This window comes from Nesoenas mayeri, assembly GCF_963082525.1.
Source record: "Nesoenas mayeri genome assembly, chromosome: 2".
NCBI lineage: Eukaryota > Metazoa > Chordata > Aves > Columbiformes > Columbidae > Nesoenas > Nesoenas mayeri.
Window position 1 is genome coordinate 78,722,828 of NC_137543.1, and position 25,001 is coordinate 78,747,828.

Here is a 25,001-nt window from a genome sequence, read left to right on the forward strand (position 1 = left end):
GAAAAAATATGCCTGCTGCTGAGAGAGGTGAGCGATTTAGTTACCACTGATGCATGTGAGGCTGAGGTACTCACTGCCTTCTTCTCCATGATTTACCAGGTCTTTGTACCTATGGACAGGATTTGGGGAGGAGAGGAACAACCAGTAGTGGAAGAGGCTCAGGTGAGGGCGCTCTTGAAGTCTTGACCTATGCAAAGTCCATGGGACCAGGTGGGATGCATCTGAGGGTGCTGAGAGATCTTGACATGAGAATAGCCATACTGTATCGTCCTTGGAAGGTCGTGGAAATTGGAAGAGTTGCTCAATGACTGGAGAATGGCAAATGTTCCACCTGTCTTCAGGAAAGGCAAGAAACATCCAGGGAACTACAGGCTGGCCAACCTCACTTTGGTCCATGGAAAAATCATGAACCAAGTCTACTTGGAAGTCATTTGCGGACATGTGAAAGTGTGCTTGTTGCTTTGGAGTAGCCATCATGGGTTTACCAAAGGTAAATCATGTCCAACCAGCCTGATCACCCTCTCTGAAATGACTGAGTCTGTGAATAAGGCAGAGAGCAGTGGATATGATCTGCTCTGATTTCAGCAAGGCTTTTGGTATGGTTTCCCTGCAGCAACAACTTTGTATTCAAGTTGAAACACTGTGATCTAGGTAGGCTGACTGCTTGTTTAGTGAAAACCGCCTGGACCTTCAAGCTCAGAGGGTAGTGGTTAATGATTCAATCTGTACCTGTTAAAAGTGGAGTTCCTCTATTCTGAGCACTGTGCTGTCTCACATTTTGATCAATGACCTGGCAAAGACAGTGTACCCTCATTAAGTTTGTGGGTGTCAGCAGGCTGGAGAGTATAGTCCACATGCTTGAGGGCAGGATGCTATTCAGAGGGGCCTAGACAGGGTAGAGTTATGTGCTGACCTCACGAAATCCAAGAAGGATAAATGCGAAGTCCTGCACATGGAATGGATTAACTCCCTGCATTGGTACAGTCTGGAGACTGAGTGGTTGATATCAGCTCTACGTAGGTGACTGTGGCTTTCCTGGTGGGCAGAAGGCTAAACTCAACCCAGCAGTGTGCTTTGGCAGTGAAGAAGAGTAACAGCATCTTGGGCTATGTTAACAGGAACATCGCTAATAGATTGAGATGATGAATTTTCACCCTGTACTCAGTATCTGGAATATTGTGTTGAGTTTTGGGCCAATTCAAGACAAATGTTAGTAAATGTGAGAGCAGGTCCAGCTGGTGAGGCACAAACATTGTTGGGCTGGAACCATTGCCCTGTGAGGAGGGGCTGAGGTAATTGGGCTTGTTAAACCTGGAGACAAGACAACATCAGAGGACCTACTAGTAGCTTTCTGATACCTGGAAGGAGGGAACTGAGAAAATGAAGTCAGGCTCTTTACATAAAAAGCAAATGTCTTCAAACCACCCCATTTAGTTGCTTGCAAGTCCTTCTTATCCTGTACACCTTCTTGGGCAAGTTTAGGCTGCAAAAGTCTGGTATGTAAACACTAGCTCTGTAGGCAGAATACTGAAGCTGCAATTAATGGTTGCGACAAAGTAGTACTAAAACTCCCGAACTCGAGCATCATCACAACTCTGCCAAAATTCAGGTGGCTTTCTGCATGTAGGCCTCTGTAAAGGCAGTTCTACAATCTGCCTGAACGTTAACTGTGAGGAATTTTTTTAAGATGAAGTGTAATACATATAGTACTATGAGCTATAATTGATTTTTGGATATGCCAGCAGTGAGCTAATAGGTTGGTTTTGAGCAAAAATATACTGAGAAGTAAATTTAAAACAGATTTAATATTAAAAAAGACTTGGAGGATGAGAATTGCATCTATGAGCAGTGAGACGTTATCCCTTACCCTCAAGTCTGAATCTCTCTCGTGTGCCTGTGTGAACTAAAAAGAAAGGTTTAGAAATTTAATTAGGAACAACGGAGCTGTAACTTCTAACTCCATCAATTTAATCTTGCAATGAAACTTCAAGAAAAAGTAGAAAATGAGCATAGAGATGAGCTTGTATTAAAGGATACAGAAAGTGAGGAAAGTATTTAAGTTACTTTTTTTTTTTTTCCCTTACTCCTTACCCACATTTACTCCCATGTGTTTTTGCTTTCTGTAGGTATGCAGGCTGTTGAAACACTGTACGGTTTTGTGCCTTTGCAGGGTGCTGGGGTGTGCTGAAGAGCAGGTGACCTGCTGCTGGTGGGCTCAGGGTTACAGGCAGGCACAGCTGGGCTCCCCCCTCCCTGTCCCCACGGTGGGAGCACCACATGAGGCTGGGCTCAGCACTTGCTGGAGGGGAGGCAACAGTTGCTGGCCTGGCCCAAATGCGCCTGCAGTTGCGAATGAAAGAGTTCCCTATGTAGCCCGTGTTTAGCTTGGAGTTAGGCAGTGTGTTTAGACTGTCTTTTAATTTTTTTTTTTTTCCCCCCTGATTCTTTGAGGGATAATTGTTTCTTTGATAGGTTTGCCCACACGATGTTGGCGCAGGCAGCATGTAGTACTACATAGATACTTACTGGCCTGTCACAGTGAGCTGCATTCATGTTCGGCAGTAAACCCTGGCATCCTGTTATAAGTCGAATTGCTTACATAGTTGGCATAGTCTTACTGAAGTAATTGCTGATGTATGGAGCAGTGTTTCATGGTAAAACACTCTTTCAAGTGCCTGAGTCATGTTATAGGCATGTTGTCTGGAAATGGCTAAAAGAGATTCCTTGTTGGTTCCCTTTGTACTCTCATTTCCTGAACAAGAATGGGGAGGTTCAGTAATTTTCTTTTTTTGTGTAGCAGACTGACATGGGATCATGGTGGCCCTCGATGAGGACAGCCTGTGTCTTAGGTCTGTTGGGAAAGGTATTGGTGCTGCAAATTGACGTGCTTGCTGTGACACAGATCAAAAGTTTTCCCATTTGTATAACTAATTGTCAGCGACACACTTTGTGATGCACATACCAGGGAGACATTCTGTCATAATAGTGAGCACAGGTAAAATAGTAGAAGAGGATCCTGCCTTTCTCAATGTGCTTAAAAGAAGCTTTTCTTAGTCATGTCACTTTTTAATGAGCTAATTTTCTGTTAGCCACTTTAAAAGAAAAAAACAAAACCAAAACATGCCGCTTTGTTTGGAAGTCCTGGAAACAAAAGGCAAGGTTCATGAAGTGTTGGCAAATGTATGCAGAAATCTGGAAATTATCTGTCTTGCTCCTAGTTTTGCTGTACAAGTTGTTAAACAAGTCTGTGGAGAACCAGTGCTGACAGGGAAGCTGGAATATTCGTCTGCACAAATGTATCTGTTGTAGAGAACAGGAATGAGTAATGTTCCAGATTACAGTAAGAGAGAAAGGACTGTCTTAATTCAGGGTTGGTGTTTTTGAGTTCTTTAAGCACCAATGTGGCAATGTCTAATTTAAAGCAAGTGAGCATATTCCTTTTTCCTTGGTGTTAACTAGGTAACTTAGGTAATGCAGAGGCCAAATTTGAATTCAGCTCTTCCTGAAACATTAGGATAACAGCCTGTGAATAAGACTTAACCTGAAGTCTGATAAAACTGGCACTTCCAGAGCTGTTGTGTAATAGAGATGTTGAGTTAGTTTGCCTAGAAGTGCTCCAGTTATGCCTGGATTTCTTGTGCTAGCATGTGTGTGCCCTGTGCCATTGTGACATACTGTCACTCAGTCTTGGAAAATGGCAATTAAACTGAAATTTTTCCATTGTTTTTAAGGTCTTGTTTTTGTCAACCCAACCCAAATGAGCTAGTCTCTTCTATCTCGTTGTAGTAATCTCTCTTACTCATAGTTGGCATTAAGAAGTTTAAATCCGCAGGTCATGTTATTATTCAGGTATGTTGGTTTTTTTTTTGATTGAGATGATGAAATAATGGAGAATTAGAGATCTTTAAGGTGAAATCAAGCAGCATATTTTGTTCTTCTCCACTGTAATTTATCTTAGGTTTTATCATCTGGTGCTGAAGGCAGGAGTTTACTCACCCTACTAATGTTATAGTTTGTTCTCAATTAAATTGTTGATGTAGAACATTATCTAAATCTTAGTATGTATTGTGTTGAAATGATAAATTTATCAGACAGTTAATAATTGTTCAGGTTATTTGTTTATATTTGTACAGTAGTAACTAGACAGAATACTGGGGCATTGTAGGTTTTTTATTTTGGAAAGGATTTTCTAGTGTTTTGAGATTAGGATAAACATTAAATATATCACTTCAGTTTTAATTTTCTAAGGCGGTGTGTATGTCAACTTTGATTTAGATCATGGCAATATCTTCAGAAGGATAAGCATTTCAGAAACTGGGATGTGTGCATGTTCAGGGGTAAATAATTTAAGTATTCTGTTTTATATGAATATGAAAAGAGATGAAATGATTAAGAAAATAATTCTATATTTTGTTATATACTTATGTGGGATCTCCTTGCTAGCAAATTCTCATGGACACTGAAGCTTTTTATGTAACAGATGTTTGTTATTGTACCATGATGATAGTAGAATTCATAAAAACAAAGCATAGGATTAGGTCTACAGATGACTCAGAAGCCTAAAAAGATTGCAGATCCTTGAAGATGATAGCTCTAAAGGTGGCATTAGTAACTCGGAATTGGTAATGCATGTCCTGCAAGTGTTCAGCTTCTACAATTGAAACAGTAGGCTTGCGTTAGATGAGTGGGCAGAGAGAAGGTTGACTGAGTTTAAATTACATTGCATTGTGCATTTCAGGTTTTACCGTTTGTGGCGTACTCTATGAAGGGTGGCTTAAGTCCAGACACTCAGGTGGTGAACTCTGTTACTTGGTTTTATTGGAATGTCATTGTCTGAAGTAGAAACATTAGGCTGTTCAGATTATTAAACAGAAATTTTAAATAAGGAATTATAAGCCTTATTTATAATTACTTGCTTGTCATAGATAAATATATGCAAGATTAATAGCTTTTATTTGCAATACTGGTCCATTCTATTGTTAAGTTTTGTAGCTACAGGATTTCTAGTCCGTGACTACAGACTTGTATGTGGCCAGGGAGGAGACTGTGTTTTTAAACTGTCCTCTGATCTAGGAACAGTTGCATCTGAGTATTACACAGGATTAAAGAGCAATCATTGTCAAAGCGTATTTGGTAGTAAATCCAGGCAGAGCAACTGTTAAGCAAACTGACAGTCAAGCAAACTGTACAGGCAGAAGATATGTGTTGACAAAGATGACTTGGATTTTGAACATGTATTGTACCTTTTTTCATCTGACTGCTCAAACAAGACTAGTTGAAAAATGTTTTGACCTGGAAATAGAGCTTCTTGGAGAAGATAGAAACCTAGCAGCTATGGAAACTATATCAAATATGCTGGGGTCTTGAACTCAAGTCTTGAATTTTTGAGATCGAGATTCATTTTTCCTGATAAAGGGATAAGGATTTAATTTGCTGTTGTTCCTAACCATGATTGAGTTTATCCATTTTGTTGGGCACAGACATATTGAGCCTCTGGGGTTTGAACAATGTGTTCTTATAAATGGGATACAAACAAAAAAACTAGTGTACTAATACTTCTGAATGGTAAGTCACTATAATATTTCTTGAACTTTGTCTTGTAATGGCATATTACTGTACAGGATTCAAAATTAAAATGAATGTGTAGCTATAATATGGTAGAATCCTCTCTACTTGCATGTTAGTTAATGACCTCGTAAGGTGGAGAAAGAGAAAACAGAGCTATGGTGGGTGAAGCTTGACAGTGCTTCTTGACAATGTGTCAAAGCAATTCTGTATTCTTTTACTCTCCAAATAGATGTGGGTAACACTTCATGTTTTAGCATGATGTAAGTGATAACGGTAGCTATGGTATTAGCTGTCATTCAAAATCGTGTGCTTGTAATATTAGTCATCTGCTGAAGGGAGCATAAATGCAGATACTGAGCTTGTTATGAAGAAGGAATGCCTTGCTCTAAAGCTGCTGTTCTGGAGAGTGAAAATTCAGAGGATGGCATTGTAGCTGACTAGTGTAATGTAGTAATTATGACTTTTGTTATTTGATCCATAATCTCCAGTGGCTTTGCAACAAGTGCTCGTCTGCTTTAGGTTAATTTTATTGTAATGCACGATTTCCGTGATACTTCCCTTAAGATGCCTTTATATCTTCTTAGAAGCAAGAAGGACCACTGAACATCTTTCCCAATTGAAGTTAACTTTGCTTGGACTTGCCACAGTGTATTAAAATCCAAACTCACAAGTGAGCTTCAAATATGTGGTACCCCTGAATAGAAATATATGGGTGCAGTTGGTTTATCTAACTTATTTTAGCTTCTGTTCGTTTGGTGGGCTGGAATTTCAGAACTGCATCAGCTCCATTGTCTGGTACTTGAGGCAGCTCTTAATCTTTGCTAATATGCTTCTGTTCTACTATAAGGGTGCAGAGATACCAGGCATGTGTTAAATTAATAGATCATATTTTCTCTTGGTTTTTGATTGTAAGCTTAAGCATAAAGGATTTTATTTTTTTTAAGTCTGCATTATACTTTTCTTTTACTGTGTGATAGATTGATTTCTGTTAATTATAGGCAGTCACTGTGTTAGAGGTGCAGTAAGTCAATTGCTTTTTTTGGGACTAACTACAGGTTCTGCTTTCAAGACTATTCCATAGCTGAAATAATTGAACTGGTTTCTGTGTACTTTACAAGTTGGTTAATTTAACTGGGGTTTTGGAAGAGAACTTGCAGAGTTGCCCTTGGAGATAAAATAAAATACTGATGGTTCCTTAAAAAATTTGTCTAGGTGCTTGTTTAAACACTAAAATGCATTTCCTTTGTTTAAACATAGATCTGATTTAAGATAATTTCTTCAGTCATGCATTACTTTATCAGCCTTAGAATTTTTTTTCCTAGTTCAGTTGTGTTTCTTATGAATTTGTCATGTATCTGAGAGATTTTGTTGACTGTCACTATAAAAGTGTTTTGTCTTATTTTGCAGAATAGCTCTCCAGTCAATTTATTCAATGTTTTAAAGTTCATAACCATTTGCTCTTGATGGAGCATTGTGTTAGTAGGAAGGATGCTTTTTGATATCTCTGTGTCTTCATGTTGGAGATGCACGTACCCATGTAGATGGAGTGCCTTGATCTTGACCAATAACTGTCAGTCAGCCTTCTCTTAGCGAAGGCGAAAATGAGTATTTCAACTTTTTTTTTTTTGACAATAGCCAGAATGTGCAAAATCAGTTACAGGTATTTGACTTACATGTATAAGTCTGTATGCACTTGGCTTGAACTGAGGGTTGTTTTCCTTCACCTTGTATTTAGCTCAGCTGCCTGTCCTGCTTTAAATTTCTATTTGGAAGTCTGCATATTTACCTGTGCAATGTGTTGGGTTGTGTTTGTGAAGAAAGTCTCTTCCTGACAGAGCGCAGGAGCATTAATTAACCTTTGTTTTTTGAGATAATGGAGAATTATATTTATATTGACTGTTTTTTGTATATCATTCTCCTCCCTAAAAGTGAAACTTTGTAGAACGTTTTTCTCCTAGGTGACCTGTCCATTGCACTGGGGAGATCTTTGTTCAACTTTTTAATTTTAACCAGTTTGTGAATGGACAGCTATACTTGATAAACAGTATTTAATGTATCGTAGCTTCTGTTCAGAGTACTGCCTGGTGGTTAATCAAACTAAGAATCTTCAGTCTGCTTTTGGTAATTATCATAAAACTCTAGCTTAAGCTGGCACTGCCACCAAAAGGGACTATTCACAGAATTATGCCCTTGATAGTGCAGTTGCTTGGAACTTGACAGAACCCATTCCTTGGCTTTTGCTGTGCACTAGTGCATGTGTGCACCCATGTACACCCACCACAACCATTTAATGGCCTGTCAATAACTGTTTGTACAGATGTCTGTACTAAAAAATTAGAATATCATAGTTTCATAGCTGACTTCTGAGTTAGCATTTTGATTAAGGCTTAACGCTTAATAGTGGAGTATCTCCTTTTTGGAAAAATATAAGTAACTTTCCTCTAGACCTTTATGGCTAGTACACTGACTACAAATAGTTACTTCCTCCCTACCCTAACTGTATCATATTGCATTAATATGTTTGATGGAAGGAGTTACAATGCCTGGTAAATTTAAGCCTTTAATTCAGTCATAATCAGTTGGTGGGTACTAACAAATAACACCAGGCTGAACTGGTAAAATAGAAGCAAACTGGAAGCTTTTGCTTCCTATCTAGAGGCTCTTTATCAGTTCTTGCTCTAATTGTAATCTAAGAGTGATTCAGTTTTGGATATTGGTAAACAAATATTCAGTGGAGGTGATGGGCTGTTGCTCAGAATCATCAGCTATTGCAAACCTTAATTCAACAAAGTAAGGAAATCCCAATAAGCTTGACTGTCACATTTAGTTGGAATTTTTTGTGAGAAATCGAATTTTTAAATACCAATAGATTTAATGTGGAATGGTATGCTCTAAATTGGAAAGATCAGAAAGATCTGATGGGGCCCAGGAGCTTATATCCACAGAAAGTCACTGAGCCAAGAGCTTGAAGAATGACATTTCAACAAATAAGGATGTGAGAATAGTAATTTGAAAAGTGATTGTAATGGCAATCAATTACCCAAAGAGGTCAAAAGCAGGCCTTCTGTAAGGATGGGATTATCTCACATCTGCCAGTGACAGGCTGCTTTGGTAGGCAACTTAAGCTTCTGATATTGGCCCTGTCTGAGAAACATTTTGGACTCATTCAAGGTATTTTCTCATGTATTTAAATAAACTTTAGCTTTGATTTTGATTATTCGATTAACTTTCTTTATAAAACAATAATAACAAAGCTATCAAGAAGGCAAGTAGAGATGCTGTGTTATGGTGTGGTAACTTGGATCCTTAGCATCATCCATACGTATTGTTATTTCAAGCATAAGTGACAGAGTATAGCCTGTTAGTTCAAAATTTTGATTTTTGTGAGTCTCAGATACTTTGTTTGTTTTCCCCAGGTGTTGAGATGGTAGTACGGTTTTTAGTCTGCTTTGAAATCAGGGAAACTTAGTTGTTGCTAACAGTATTAGTGTTCGGACATAAATGTATCTTGCTGGCTTGCTTGTAGTTTCTTCTTTGAAGAGTTACAAGCCATAGAGTTTGTGTTTGGTGCTAAGTTACCAAATACAAAACTAAGTTGAAATTGGAAATGTACTGATTTGAGCTAACTGGAATAAGTTTGTATACAATTGAGTTGTATGTGGCAATGGTCTAAGCCTTTCTTCTGGTTCTCATGAGAACAAAATTGTACTGGTTCAAAGCATCTTTTGAAAGGGTCTTTAGGCATCTCAAACTGATGTACGTGTACTTCAAGTTCTGGTAAGTAACTTCTGGAGAGGAGTAGTCCTCTTGATAAATGTAGTGAAGAGTAAATGCATAGTAAGTAAAATGTTCCCTCTACTTTTATTGCTCTTGTAGTTGAAATAGTGCCAATGAACTGAACTGTCATTAGCAGGAGCAAGGTTGATGGAGTGGTAATGGCGATGAAGCATAACAGGAAAACTGTGTGCATAAAGGACTTAGTAAGAAAGTTCTTGTATATTGAATATCCAGGGAGATGCTGGTCACACACAATTGTGCTTAGTTAGGGAAGCATGAGGGGAGGCTGCTGTGATGTATCAGCTATCAAAACTTTTGGGAAAGTTTATTTAGAGAGAAGTTACGGTCTTCTAACTGGATGCTCCATAACACAATGTTATATTCAACGCACTGTGCTGAGGCTAGTACATACCCATTACCTGTCTGTATGCTTTCAAATATCTGAATGACTTGTGCTGGACAAGAATGTGATACTGCTTCATGTTCAAGCTTTCAATAGCTGCCTGAATAAAAAGACTCAGTAAACCCCTGTTATGACTTAATTTCTCAGGATTTTTTTTGTTTGTTTGTTAAATAATAGTAGTTATGAGATTTTGGCAGTTTGAGTGAGATGTTGGAGTACAGGAGCTTGAAAGCAAGTAAGAATGCTGCTGCGTGACTTGTCTACAACAAAAAATGGCTCTATACCAATAGTGCTTCAGCAGAGAGTGCTTCTCATTTAATAATGTGTAAAAATAAAAAATATTTGCCAAACTAAATAATGTTTCAACTGTTGCTATGCTGCACTATTGCCATAAACTTGTGTTTTAACCTGATGAGATAGTATAAGAGGAGAAGGGGAAATAATAAAATAAAGGTGAAAACAGCTAAAGAAAAATTGAATTTCACATTTGTTACCGTTGTACTCTACATAAGGTAATATTTGTAACTAAGCTTGTCAGGTCATTTAGAAGTACATCTATGGACTGCTAATTGGTTTTAGAGTTTAAAATCTTCAGAGACAGCTTGTGTATCTTTAATCATGTCAGGAACTGAAAAGACAAAGGTGGAGGCCTTGTTAAATCTTTCTTAGTGCTTTTAAAATACATTGTAGACTTCTGAAGTAATGCATTTATATACGTGCCAAAGTGCATTGCTGCTTTTTAATGCAATTAAAATGTTAGCTCCTATTGTTGTCTCAAAGAACTTCTCCAGGAAATCACATGCATTTAGGATTTTGTGTAGAGTGAGTCAGTGTTGTAGGAGATCAACAAACCCATTTTAATTGAACTTAAATAAGGCTGTTTTTCGTGAACTTAATTAAAATATTATAACTTGCAGTGCTTGAATCATTGTCATTATCCTGATCTGCAGATAATATCACATAGTATCTATACCATACTAAATAACACTTTCTAAGTCTGAGCATATTCTTTAAAGGCATGGATCAGAGGTGCTATAACATGCCCATGTGATGAATGCCATCTACTGAAATAAAATAACATGGAAAAAACATTTTCTGGTGGTGGTATTTTGCAGGTAGTGTTACAGAGATGGGTGCCTGGATAGTTTTGGCATATAAGATCTTTGTATTCTCCACATTCTAGAAGGCAGAAGAATAAAGCTGATGAGTGAATACCTCATGCTTGTGCTAACAGAACAGTAACCATCTGTACTTTCTGATTTTGATGTGTGCAACTGGGTCCATAGATTTTATGTTAAAAGTTTGAGCATGAAATAGTGGGAACTCAACAAGTACTTGTTAGACTGGATTTGTTGTGCTGGTAAGTAGTAGGAAGTGGTAAGCTGCAGGCAGGTTTAAATTGCTGCTTTTTTTTTTGGTCTGTAAAATGTGGAAGGTTTCAAATGGGGGCTTTGTTTGTTTGTTTTAAATTGAAACGGAACTAGATTAGCACACTTGTGAATATAATGCAGTGCCTCTACTTCAAGTAACTGTTGTTTCCAAAAATATTTGACACTATTTTAATAGTTATCAATTCTTGCAGTCCGCATACAAATATTTAAGCAACGAACAATTGGATATCTGAATGCTTTTCAAACATTCTGTCTACAGACTTGTGCCCTAAACAGCATTAGGAGCTGCTTGCTTTGTCTCATCTGTCTCAGTATTGCATATGCTACATATCCATAATAAAGATGAGTTTGAAGCTTATTTACTCATGACTTGAGGTGAGTTGATGAGAAATTCTTCCCTGTTTTTGAGTGCTGACTTTTGGGGGTATGCTTCTCACCAGAGTTGTGAAAGTGCACGTGCTGCATTTATAGTTACGTGTATCCATTTACAGGAATGGATGAAAGAGAAGGCAAGATGTTAATCTTGTTCTCATTACAGTAACATAGAAGGAGCTGCATAAATGGAGTTCACGGAGAACACCCAGCCTTGATTTAGGTTAAATTTGTGTACTTCAGTAGCTGTGTTCAGTGTAGATCTAATGAGATTCAGGCTACTTGCCTTTGTCATCTGAAGGAAATAATCTTCTAGAACGAATTTGATAAATGAAGAATGAAACCTCCCTTTCTTAGACATGACAATCTGCAAAATCCTCTCTGTTGATTATAGAGTCGAAATCCATTTGCAAAGCAAAACGTGGTAAAGGTCTTTTGTTTCTAATCAAATTTACTAGAGGGATCAAATGGGGAGGATTTTCAGCAGGGTGGAGAGAGAAAGGTTTGTGTGACTTGAGATCGCTCATATTTCTGCCTCCGTCAGGTTTGGGGGATGGAGCTGGGGATGCAGCGAGTGGCAGCGCTCCTGTGGGCTGAGCGATGGCTCAGCCCTGCACAAAGCTGGTGATGTAATGTGTGCGCTGCTGCTGCTGCGGGAGCCGCGCTGTCACCCCCTTGCATGCAGATCCAGCCACACTGCACCACTGCCCCGCTGCCCAGCCCGCACAGGGCTCCTTTTTGTCTCAGTAGAGCGATTGCTGCTTCACTTTCTTTGCCTTCTATTGTCTTAAGGCTGTATTTTTAATTAACACGACATGTGTGTTAAGAATACGTATGCACCTGCTCAGAGTAATGTAAGCCATAATTTCTAATGTAATTCTTGAGCAAATGAAGTGGGTATTGGATGTCTCTTTTGGCATTTCATGCTAATCTTGCTCTCCCTTTTAAAGGCAGGGAGGGAGGCAGGTTGCTGTTAGCAACCACTCACGTATTATAAGTGAAATACCCAAGCTTTAATTCCCCTGTGGACTCCTGATTTTTTGTGGGGTTTTTTTTGGTGTTGTTTTATTTTTGTTTTTTTAAGAATTGGTTCATTCTAACCAGTAGCATAAATTAATCAGTAACTTAAATCAGTCCAGTAAAAGGATAAAAAAGGAGAGCAGGGAGAAGCTGTGGTGTAAAACTTCAGTTGCCTCCCTCTAAATGCTTCTAACAGCTACACATCTGAAGCTAAGGGCTGTATTAAACAAGCTGCAGATGATTCTTTTTCTCTGTTGTTTGAATCAATATGAACTTGACTGTTTTTGTGATGCAGGATGAAGAAAAGCATCTCCCTCTTCCTCCTCATGTTGATCTTTTGTGTGTGCACTGTAATGTAGCAGAGAAACTTGGATTCACCCTGCATTGCCTGTGTCTCAGTGCTTTTAGAGCTCAAGCTCCTTACAGCTGCAAACTAATAAAACAGGAATTTGAAGGAATGAGCACTGTGCACAAATCAAGTTATTTGACATACATCTTGTTGCAAACTGCTACTTTTGCCACAGAAGGAATATAAAATGTCGTGCAAAAAAAGCAAGAGAGGAGAGGAAGGGAATATTCAACAAAAACCAGTTGTTTAAGTACCAATGTCTCCAAGTATGAATGTAACCTAGCCTAATTTTTGCATATGAATCTCCATGAGGTGCTGAAAGTGTTGTGAAAATGTGTGCATATTTAAAAAAAAAAAAAAAAAAAAAAAAAAAGGTGAAGGAAAGAAAAAATAAAACTAGTAAATACCTAATCTTGGAGTCTGTAAATGATAGGAAGCCCAAAAGCAATACTTCATGCTGTAAAAAGGCGTTTCCTCTGAGGAATATGTAATCTGGTTTTTGGTATTTTTGGTTGATTTCAGGGCTGATGGAAATGGTTCTTCCTTTTGTTGCTCAGGATAAAACAATGCAGGACAATTTTCAATCTGTTTTAACTTGCTTATTTTGACTGCCCTTGCTGTAGTCTTCATCAATTTCAGTGTGGAAAGAGATTTCTCCAGATGGTGGTTTGGAACAAGAGCCAAAGGACATGATCTAAAATGTATGTTCCAGCTGTTGCTGCACAGAATTTAGAAGCTACCACCTCTCACTCAGTCTGTGTTTTGAACAGAAAAATAAGGAAAATTGCTTACAGACCTTGTTGTTAAAACAACCGCATGTTAAACCATCCTTTTATAGGAGACTCGGTACCTTCCTGATAGCACTGACAGTCTAGACCCCTCAAGCCATGAGTGTCTGTAGCAATAGTCGAAAGGGGAAACGTCTGGCTGCAGTGAGAGCAGTCTGCTGCTGCTGTGTTTGAACACCACCACAAAAAGGTTTGCCACCTCAGCAGGACAGTGAATTTGAGTACTACAGTGCTTAGAGATGGATGAGCAGCTCCCACCAAAACAAGTGAACTCCCAACATTATCGGTAAGACAGAAGGAACGGATTGTACTTCCCCAATGGACAGACAAATTTAAGAACACAGTTCCCTTCACTTCAAAGGGAAGAAACTGGTCAGGTTTTGATTGCCTCATCTTAAATTTCAATTGAAAAATGGATGTTTGTACTTCTGGCTTTCACATTTCCTAGGATCAAAGGGTAATTCTGCTTGGAAAGGACCTCACTACAAAATATGGATAACTCAAAGGTTCCTGTTACCTGATTGTTAAAAATCTGCAAATTTTATTTTAGAGAGATTTAGGATTTGGAGTTTTCTTGAACTTACATTCTTAAGGCAGCTCATCAGTAAGTTTTGCAGTACACCTGAGGTAGCCAGTTTCCTGCTAATTGCCCTGAGGAACAGATGAGTATGTAAGCTTCCAGGAAAAGGGTGGTCGCTCAGTGAGTGAATTTGGTCCTGCTTGAGTATTTGCTGTTAGCTACACTAGTAGCCTTTTCTTGTCACACCTCTGTCTACGTGATTTGTGCTCCCTGTAATTTACAAACAGATGTCGGAGCAAACCCCAGAGCTGTTAAAAATGATTTAAAAAAACCTCTCTTAGCAAAAATGCCCAAAACTGGAAGTGTCTTAAAGAGCTAGTAACTTTCTAGTGAATCTCATTTTCTTACTTCAAGGCAGTTTCTAAGCTGTCTCCTTCTGTGAGGTCTGAGTTGCCATGTGATAGCACTGCATACCAGCTCAGTACTGATACAGTGCAATTCCCCGCTGCATGCATAGGATCTGCATAGGATGTGAAGCAAAACAGGAAAGGGAAGGACATTTCTTTGAGCTGTTGTGATTAAAGGGATGGATTGAAGGTGTAATGTTTCCTGACGAGTGGATCTTGAGCCTGATCAGAGCTGGAGGAAGTCAGAAGCTTACTCACATCATACTCCTGGAATTGCTTTGAATTCAGGACTGGGTTCTTAATGTTAAATGAATAGCTGTTATCTACAACAAATCCTTTTCTCAAGATCATGAGTATGGCTGCTGGAACAACACTGAAATCATGCCCCTTTGATTATATACCTCTAAGCCATGTCCTTGTGTGAGTCACCTGGAGGCTTTAGAATCTGGACCTAGAAAATATGAATGGAGAAATGATGAATGCCAAGGTTACCAATGTTGCCCAGTGATCTGTATGTCATTTAAAAAAATTGCTGATAGTTCCTCATTAGTTCCTGAAAAGATGCACGGTCTTAAAGATGCCATGACAGGCATACGTAAAAGTGAGTGTTCCTCAGATGAATTGCTATTATACCTTTTGAAACTGGTCATCTGGAAGTTCATGAAGCTTCAGAGAAGAGAAAAGAATTGCAGTCTTTGCCATAATTTCCCTGAGTTCTCTTGCTTTCTTGGAATGTGAAAGATGGTGTGAGATTGCTGAGCAGCAACGAACATAGGCAATGTCTATAATGAGAAGTGATAACACTGCAGTTGGTGAATTGACAGTTCTGTTTGCTCAATGAATCCTTTACTTGCATACAAAAATTTGAATTTATAGTTAAGCCTACCATAAAATTGAAATTGGCACTTAAAATACTTTTAAAATCAAGAAAAGCTATCAGTAATCCCATACGTGCACTAACTGTAGTTAGATTTTGCTTCCTTTTGCCAGCCCTTGGTGTTGTATTCTCAATTAGTGCTTTTTTTTTTCCATTTTCTGCTTTATGAAAGTTCAGTTTTCTTTCTCACCTTTACCTCAGTAGTCTCATTTCATTTGTAAACCCAAGAACTTGTGGAGTTCAGCAATCATTTTTTCCAAATCTCATTGAAGGAAAAAATCAAATGATTCTACTGACTTAAATGTTCTGATTTCTGTGTAGTTACTTCAGAGCAAGGATGTAAAAGGCTTCACAATGGCTGCTCCTCATATCTTGCTTAAAATTATTTTTCGTGGAATAATACCATTTTTAGAGATTTGCCCACAGTCCTATTTTAAAAACATCTTCATGGCAAAATGGGAGAATAGGAACCTACTTTGTGTTCTCTTTCTCTTTCTGAACACCTGAAAAAACACGGGAGGCAGTGTATAAATTAACTTCTTGCAGTTGAGATTTCCAATATACAGTTGTTAACTGATAAACAGATTTGAATGAACCTATGAATTTTCAGGGTTTAAAAATCAATGTCACCGTCCTGTAATACGGGAGAGGAAGGGCAAATAATGAAACCTTAATCAGCCTAATAATGCAGGAATTTTATTATATTTGAACTTCTTTATTCCTTCTTTTATTTTTTTTTTCTTTTCCTCTTTTTACTTAAGTAACAAGAAGTCAATTTCTCTTGAAATGTAGCTAGAAGTGCTTTGTAATGAAAGGGAGCAATAGCTCCAGTTTCAGAGTTGTCTTCTTGGTATCATGCATTCTGTGAAATAGAGGAAGTGCTTAAGACAGCAACATCTTGTATTCTTTTTGCTTAAAAGTTGACTAGCTACAGTTCTGACAAAGGAACCAGTGGATGAAAGGAGTTATGCAGAATGGTTCACAGCTCCTGCTGACTTACCTAGATGCAAGAAGCTGTTGCTTTGCTAGGAAGTGGTGTCTTAACCTCCTGCATGGAAGTTGTTTTATCTTCTAGGAAATATTTATTTCCACTTATGACTAAGCTCGATCAGTCTGATGAGTACCTAACTCCCTGATTGCCTGAACTGTGGCATTGAAGTAGCAGTTCTGAGTGCCGCTATTGCATTTTCTATGTGGTGGGGTTTTTGGTTTTGGTTTTTGTTTTGTTTTTTACTTCCATTCCCACACAACTTAGTGTGGCATGTGGATTTTTGAGCAGAAGCCTACCAGAGCAGGTCCTTTGAAACAAAGATGGTACTCGGTTGGAAAATAACTTGCTGAAAGAGGTTCCTCTGGTTTGGGATGGGATTTCTGTCAAAGAAGAGGTAGAGATTAACAGCTTGGCAGATGAGGTGCTTGATTACTGTTGATGACATGATACATGGAGTCATTCTTCTGAAGTCTGAAGAGAGCCTAAAGTATTGACATATTCTGGGTTGAGTTGGCTTTTTTTTTGTTCATGCCTGTGAAAAGATCTTGGTTTTATGTTGCAAAGTGAAAAGCAGTTTCATTCTTAAAGGTGTGAGTTTTCAAGATGAGAGCATTCCATTTTTTTGTGTTTTTCTAGCTATGTTTCAGAAAAGTTTCTAGACAGTTGTGCGTAAACAGCAGTGAATGAGTGCTTTGTCAGCCCCTTAGCAAAGAGATGTTGCTTTTAGCCTCAATTTCTGAGTCTTTTTGGTGTCTTAATTTCTGTTTCTGTAATCTGTGTTGCGACAACTGAACAGTGCACATCACTGAAGATACCTTCAAAGTAACAAAGACTTCTGTGTTCCTGAGGCAGCAATGCATCTTTGGGGAAGCTGTTTCCAACATTGTTTTTTATTACAGTTCTGTCATCAAATCATTAGCTTGAAAGATGGGTTTAAGGCAATTTTATGTGCACCTCTTAATTGTGTGGCTGACTAGTTACTGATCATTGCAGCACAAGGTGATAAACAGTTACCTCGTTCCTTGTGTCTTAAGGACACCTCAGCCTTAGACTAGTAAAGCATTTGGCCTGGATGGTTGAACTGCCAAACAGGGTACACAGTTTCTGTTACTGCTCTAAAGGTGACTTGCTCAGTATTTCAGTGCCTGTGGGAAGTTTCAGCAAGTTGGGTACCCAGGGGAGTAGCAGAACACTCTGATTTCCAGGCAAAAGGTGTCTCCTTTATGCTGGGCTACGCTCCAGTCTCCAGGGCAGGCATATGTGCAGCTCTGCAGCCAGATGCTCACCATGGGATTTGGGGATGCTTGCAGCCGAAGTGAGGGGGGCCATCCTGGCCATTTGGTTAAAGGCTCTTGGAAATCTCCGAGGGGTCATAACTCTACCCGGGAATGCCATCTCTTCATGGGTCTTTCAGCTTGAGTAGATTACTATGTTGCAGCAAAATATCTTAACTTCATACATCATGAAAAAAAGGATCAGTGTAGGCAATTAAATTAACTGCCTGATGGTGTCTTCTGGCTCTGAAGTTGTGGGGGCAAAGAGGAGGTGGTGTATTTGTGGGAAAGACTTCTTAATTTTCCAGTGTACACATCTGTATAAGAAGTCTATTTGATATTCTTTTGCTTCCTTCTTGTTTGCATGTTTTAAACATCTTTAATTGTGTGATACAACACTTCAATAACTGCTCTATGATAACAGACTGTTTTATTAGAAGGCTTTATTGCTGTAACTCAGGGGATTGTGTAATCCTGAAAGCTTCATGGGGGGCAAAAGAATCTCCTAAATTGAAATGGACTACTTAGTTGTGTGTTAGTTAATCTGCTAAAGTTGAATATTAATTAGCATAATCTGAGGTTCCCTCCTGCCTGGTAGTTAGGGAAAAGTGTCTGTAAGATGTATGAGACAACAGAAGGGCATATGTATGCTTCCTATTAAAAATGTGAAGCTGTAAAATGAGTATTCCATTAATTGTCATTAAAAATGTCAAGAGGGGTTTTCCCATTAAAGACTAAAATTATCTTTAAAAGATACTAGCATAGGATTTATTATTAAAATTCACATTTTTTAAATTAAAAAGCCGTAATAGGTGAACTGGATAGTGAAAGGAACATCACAAATACATTGCTGTATGTGCATGTACATCATGCTTTCAAAAGAGAAGCCCGTGGCGCAGCAATGAAAGCCCAAGCTGTGCAGGCTCAGGTTGTGCCACCGAGACGGCCGTGCTGCTGTCACCGAGTCCGGCGTCCCCAGCCCCTCTGCGGCGGTGAGGTCGAGGGGGCTGCGGGCGCTGGCTGCGACGGCGGGAGCTGCAGCCGCACGCCTGGGTAAGGATGACATCACCCCCAGGAACATGTGATGCAGCCGGCTGGCGCGGAGGCTGCTGAGCTGTGTCGGGAGAGATTGGTGCAGATATTTATGGCATTTCATTTGAGTGCGGTAAATGTGTTGTGTGTGTTCCCCCCTCCCCCCTTTTTTTTTTAAATGAAATCCTCATAATTGCAAATATTTTGTGGTGTAGAGGCTTTAAAAAAGGGGGGAGGACCTACCCCAAGCCCTTAAGACCTGCTTATATTGCAGTTTTTTTCTTTTGTTGTTGCTCTGTTGAAGATACAAATATAATACTTTCTTGCTGCATTCACCCTCTTTGCTCCCCAGCATTCTTCCATCAATTGTAATCCCCACAGCCTTTCAGTTAAGCTTTAACACTGCAGAACTGGAATAAAAATAGGCTGTTTATAGCAGCAGGAATATGATAATCCAAGGCAGTCAGCCTTACGGATATGCAGATCCAGGACATGAGCCAAGCACTAACGTATTTGCTAGGGTGTTTACCTTGAGCAGCCCCTTAATAGTCAAAGAAATGTTAGCTAAATGTTTCTCGCTTCTTACATGCCACAGGCAAAGTAGAATGTGCAGCTACTCCATATCATCTGGGGTGAAGCAGTTTAAGGGCTTAGAAATCTGAGCAAGGAAGTTGCAGTAACATCAGTGTCTTGAGTAATTTTGAGCTAAGATAGACAGCAAAGTGGAGCACTAGTTTCTGCATGCTTTTTAGGTGAGGAGAAAGTGTTTTCTACCTCAAAATTTACTGTAAAGAAACGGAATTGCCATGGTTGATATGAAAGCTGAGCGTGCTAATTTGGCATTAAGCTTATGGTGGGTAGCTCAAAGCACATTTAAAAAAATAACCCAACAACAATTCTGGAAGTGTGCCTGTATGCCTTAGCAGTCAACTGAAGCCCAAATATTTTAAGGTGAGAAAAGGTGTTTGCTGTTTTTTTAGATGGGTTATGTAAGCCCAAGATTTTTTTTCTGGAAGTCTTGTTTAAATCCATACTGAATGAAAATTTAGGAGGAACAAAACTGTAGGCAGTTTCAGTAAAAGGTTGATAACCCATAGTCAGTACTCTGGAGGAAGGAATAATGCAAGAAGTTCCTTTGGAGCTGTTTTAGACTCCAGAAAGTCTGTGGGCAAATGCACAAGAAATATCTGTGTCTCTCTACTGCTTTGCTGGTCTGGAGTTGTTGTGTAATTGCAAAATATTGTCCATTGTGTAGAAACCCTCCATGCAGCATGGTTACCCAAGGAACTAGTTTTCCTGGTCTAGCCTTTCTGAGAACGCATATAAAATTGGGGGTTTGTTTATGGTGTTCATGGGAAAATGGGGAACTAGGCAATGGCTGGAAGAGGATTTGTTTAGTTTTCTTTTGTTTGCAATCTGTGGGTGCTGAGACAATGTCCTGGTTGAACACTTCAGTTACAGTGAACTGGAGAGGCTTGTGCTCACAGGCATTTGTCTAAAAGCATTTTTAAACACTTGTGGTTAGTCTCTAGTTTTCCACAGACAATCCTGAGTGCTGCTTCACAGTTCTTTCCTTTACAAAACTTCCTACCATCTAAAGTAAACCTCTAAAGTAAATTCTAGCTGGCTTACTTTTGCCACCACTAGACTCGTTACATGTTTTGAGGACTGCTACCGTGACTCCCCTTAGTTCTTCAGACTAAACAGTGTCATTCCATTTAGTCCTTCCTCATAGCCCATGACACATGAACAGCTTGCCATCTTTGTCCCCTGAGTGTTCTGTTTGGTGTTTCCTGGGTCCGTTTTGAAGGGCAGTGCCCATAACTAGATACTGTAGTGGCACAGAAGTCTCAGTATTCCTGGCTGAAGTAGAGAACCTGTAATGTAATTTACACATATGATGCCCATATTTACATACGTATGTTACTTGAAGACAGTAGTAAGATACCTTCAGGTTTTATACCTTAATTACACAGCTCTTTCCTTGAAGCTCAGAGCCTGAAACCAGAGGATATGAAACATGTTGGATATTTGTGAGGAGGAAGAGAAATGATGGCCTCCCTGATGGCCATCAATGACAGCTGCTGCTGCCATCTCTAGAGGGATTGTGACCCTTTTGCACAGAGGAAAACCATTATTTTTTAGAAAAGTCTGCCAAATGTACACCAGAGCTTGCTCTTGTATGATTTCCCTGAAACTATAAATAATTAAGAAGCTTATTTTACATTCCGAATAGCTCAAAGTGTTGCTTTTAAGGAACACAACTACTGTGCTGTATCAGGTTATTTGGACTGTCTTACTTAACAGCACTTCTGGGATTCAGCAGTGATAGAGAAGTAAGTGTTTCCTCTTACCCCAAAAGAGGTACTTTCCTCAGAAATGGCATTTTGAAAAAAGCACATGAATCCAAAGAGCCTGGGAAGGATCGTATAGAGAGTTCAAGTGTGGGTACAAAATCACACGTTTTTTGTAAGATGAACAAGATTGGCCCAAAAGGGACCAATTCTGTATTCCACAGGTGTGAATGTGGAATATAAGGTCATAAATAAAATGCTGCCTAACTCTCCCTTATTAAAGAAGGGAGGAGTTCAGAATCTGGCCACAGAAATGTAATGGAAGTAGAGAGGAGGGAGATGCTGGTGGCGTGCTGCTCTGCGACAGACTGTAATCACTCACCGTGGGGACCACCTCAAACTCCATGGGTCTATGAAGTTAGCCTGACAAAATGTGCTCTGTTACAAAGCACTGCTCCTGTCAGGCAGCAGAAAAGACACGATTGGGAGCTTTATCTCCTAATTCTGCTTACAGAAGCGATGTGAGGAAGGTTACATGTTCGTAGTGTTGGGGTTTTTTGGTGGGTCTTTTTTTGTGGTGTGGTTTTGGCATTTGGGAATTTCTGGGGTGATTTTTTTTTTTGTTGGTTTGTGGGGGTTTTTTTGACTGGTAATTGTTCTGAAGGTACCTATTCTTATTAGCTTGATTTACTCCTTTCTGCGGGAACAAAAAGTGAAAGTGGAATTTGGAATATCCAAAAGCAATAGGATTCAACTGACAGTTTTTGTTTACTGATGAAAAAGGATAATTCCAGTATCCTGTTTTCTACAAAGGCTTGCTAAAAGACCATGCTGCTTTTGTGAAGTTAATCAAAACAATGGTTTGTTCGTTAATACATTTTAGAAGTTTAGTTTATTTTTTTTGCAACCTTTTACTGTAAGGTTATCTTAATTCTCATAGTCAGAAAATTCAAATTATGTTCCAAATGTAAATGTTATACAGTGCATTCATTAAATGTAGAAGCTGAGCTTTTCTGAATTTCTAACTAACTACCTTGTCTTTTCCTTTTTTCAGGGTTTCGCAAAAATGATGAAATGAAGGCTATGGAAGTATTGCCAATTTTAAAGGAGAAAGTTGCATACCTTTCAGGTACAGTTATTTTCTTCTGTTGTGGAATGCGTAACTGTGTTGTTAGTCACATATAAAATGGTCTTTTAAATACTTTAAATATCATTACAAAAGTAATGGAAAGCTAGCGTAGCACCTGTTCCTTTTGGATGGAACCAGGCTCTTCTCGGTGATGACCAGTGGTAAGACAAGGAGTAGTGGGTGCAAACTGGAACACGAGAGGTTCCACTTAAATTTGAGAAGAAACAACTTCTCAGTGAGGGTGACAGAGCACTGGAACAGGCTGCCCAGGAGAGTTGTGGAGTCTCCTTCTTTGGAGACATTCAAAACCTGCCTGGACACATTCCTGTGTAGCCTCATCTAGGTGTTCCTGCTCCGGCAGGGGGATCGGACTGGATGATCTTTCGAGGTCCCTTCCAATCCCTGACATTCTGTGATTCTGTGATTACGTGAGCATTGTGAAAGGATCTGTAGTAAAGCAGGTACATGTTTTGTGGAATGTGGAACATACTACTTGTTGTCATCCCAGTTGTATCCTGTCTGCCCTACATAGCCAACAACATAGTTTAAAACAACCTGCTGTACCATAGTAATATTCCATATTTCGGGTTCTTCTGCTGTAGAGTTTTACAGAGATGACATTGTTACTGACCCATCTGAAGCAGAGCATGTCCTTTGAAGCACACTTAATATCTTCATGGTGAAATGAGTTAGCACCTAATTTTAGCTATCTCCAGCATACACCTGGAAGTTGGTTTGTTACTTCAGGAGGAATAGCAAAGGATTTAGAAGTGGGGTTTAGATGGATTAATACTATAACGTATTCTATAACTTGATAAGTAACTTTACTTGATGGAATCATGGCTGAGCTGCATATTTTTGTGAACTGCATTTTGGGTGTGACTTTCTGAAGTATTGCCAAATCTGTTGGGATTAAACAACATTATTCTCTTTGCCGTAATCTTAGTGTCAGATTTAGAGGACAGTCTCAGATATGAAAGGAGGGATTTTTTTGATAAATAATTTGTCAAGAACTCCAAAAATAAAGCTCTTATCTGTAAACATGAAAACATAGAAACCGATCACTGATATTGTATTCTTTAGTGATTTTTTAAATTTTTTTTTTCTCTGCATGGAGGCAGATGCTTGCAAGTACAGTGTGTGTATGTGCAGTTCACAGTACTTTATCCTGTCCGCTCTGCTGAGACAAGTAGAGGTGTAAAGCACAAAATATGGGGTTTTTTTATTATTATTTTTTTTATTATTTTTTAAGAAGGTTCTGACAGCTGTAATGAATGACATAAGACTGACCAGAGCCAGTTTCCCTGGTAGTGTTGAACTGCCAGTTCTTCTGCTTATGAATTGTAGTGGTGGTGAAAGCTTGCTTAAAACTGTATTTTCAGAGGGAAAGAAGAAAAGGGAGTTAAGCATGATATTTCAATCCCTCATTACTCTTTTTTGGACCTTGCTCTATGTCACTTAATGAAGATGTAGTCAGTTTCCATTCCAAAACCTCTCAATTTCCAGGTTGTCTAGAGCTTAGTTTAGACCCCTTAGAAGGGATCTGAAAGATGATAGGTGTTCTCTAATGTTAATTTGTAAGCATATGGCATTCTCAAAAGCTATTAATTCAGTGCAAGTGAAGTGGGCCAAATGAAAGATGAAGATAAATTTAAGGGGAGATGATGGATTATGATCCAGAGCAGATGTGGTCCAGGCACGAAGAAGTGGTTGCCAGCTTGCCCGAGTGAAGGTAGCAACTTCTGACAGAAGAATGGAGCAAACAGCTGTGGGCAGCAGGGCTGGCTGGAACTGACCTGTCAAAACCCATAGCTTCATGTTTCCTTTGCAAGTGATGCTCAAATGAAATGAGACACATTAGCAATACAAGTGATAACAAAAAGCCATCAAACAAGCCACAACAACCATTGTTGAATTAGAACTGTCAAGCTTTATACCTGAGAACACGAAAGTAAAGAACACTGTTGGATTACTGACAGAGATGCTTTCAATGTATTTGTAAGTCTTTAGAAGTAGGACAAATATATTTGAGATATCTGTACTGAATCTCATATCTAAAGGTAACTCAGTTATCTCTACAAAAAACTCTAATAGTCCAATTAAGTCTTAGGCATCCAGAAACATCACTATATTTTTGTATTTTTTCTCTTCCTCATTTGTATTGGAGTTCTGTTAGAGTTGTTACAACGTGTTCATTGTTGATAATCAAGTACCTTCTCAAGTAGAAGTGAAGTATGACAATCAATAGTGCAAAGAAATGGTTCTTTTTTTATAGAGCAGGAAAGTTACGTGAATAACACAGTCTGAAAAAAAAATATCATAGAGTGTTTGAGATTCTCAGTTTGCTTTGCTAGTCTTTTCTCTGCTGAGACCTTCCTTTTCTGAATCAAATGAGTAAGTATGGGCTGTATAGCAGTATATTCATACTTGTATTTTTAGAATACTAGAGACACTGATCTTTGCACAAGACTTTATTAAGCACTTCTTGAGACCAGCTTATTGTGAGATGTAGATACAAAGGTGAGCTGTCTTACAGAGAGACCTGGACAGACTGGAAGAGTGGGCTAGCAAGAAGAGTATGGAGTTTAACAGAGACAAATGCAGAGTCCTGCACCTGGGTGACGATAACAGAAGAGCACAGGACAGTCTAGGGTCTGTGTGGTGAGGAACAGCCTTACTGAAAGGGACCTGGGGTTCCTGGTGGACAAAAATATGAACCTAAGTTGGGAGTGTGCTGCTGCAGCAGCAAAGGTAAATCAGATCCTGGGCTGCATCCACGGGAGCATCACTAGCAGAGAAAGAGATGTGA

General features: G+C 39.1%; 1 protein-coding gene across 1 annotated transcript in view; it reads left to right on the forward strand.

Moving 5' to 3' along the window:
* Positions 1–25,001, forward strand: part of TRIO (trio Rho guanine nucleotide exchange factor) — a 255,207-nt gene that overhangs the window by 49,917 nt on the left and 180,289 nt on the right. The window contains exon 2 of the mRNA XM_080338767.1: positions 22,118–22,192. Within this exon, the coding sequence (XP_080194893.1) occupies positions 22,118–22,192 (75 nt within the window). The remainder of the gene's footprint in view (positions 1–22,117; positions 22,193–25,001) is intronic.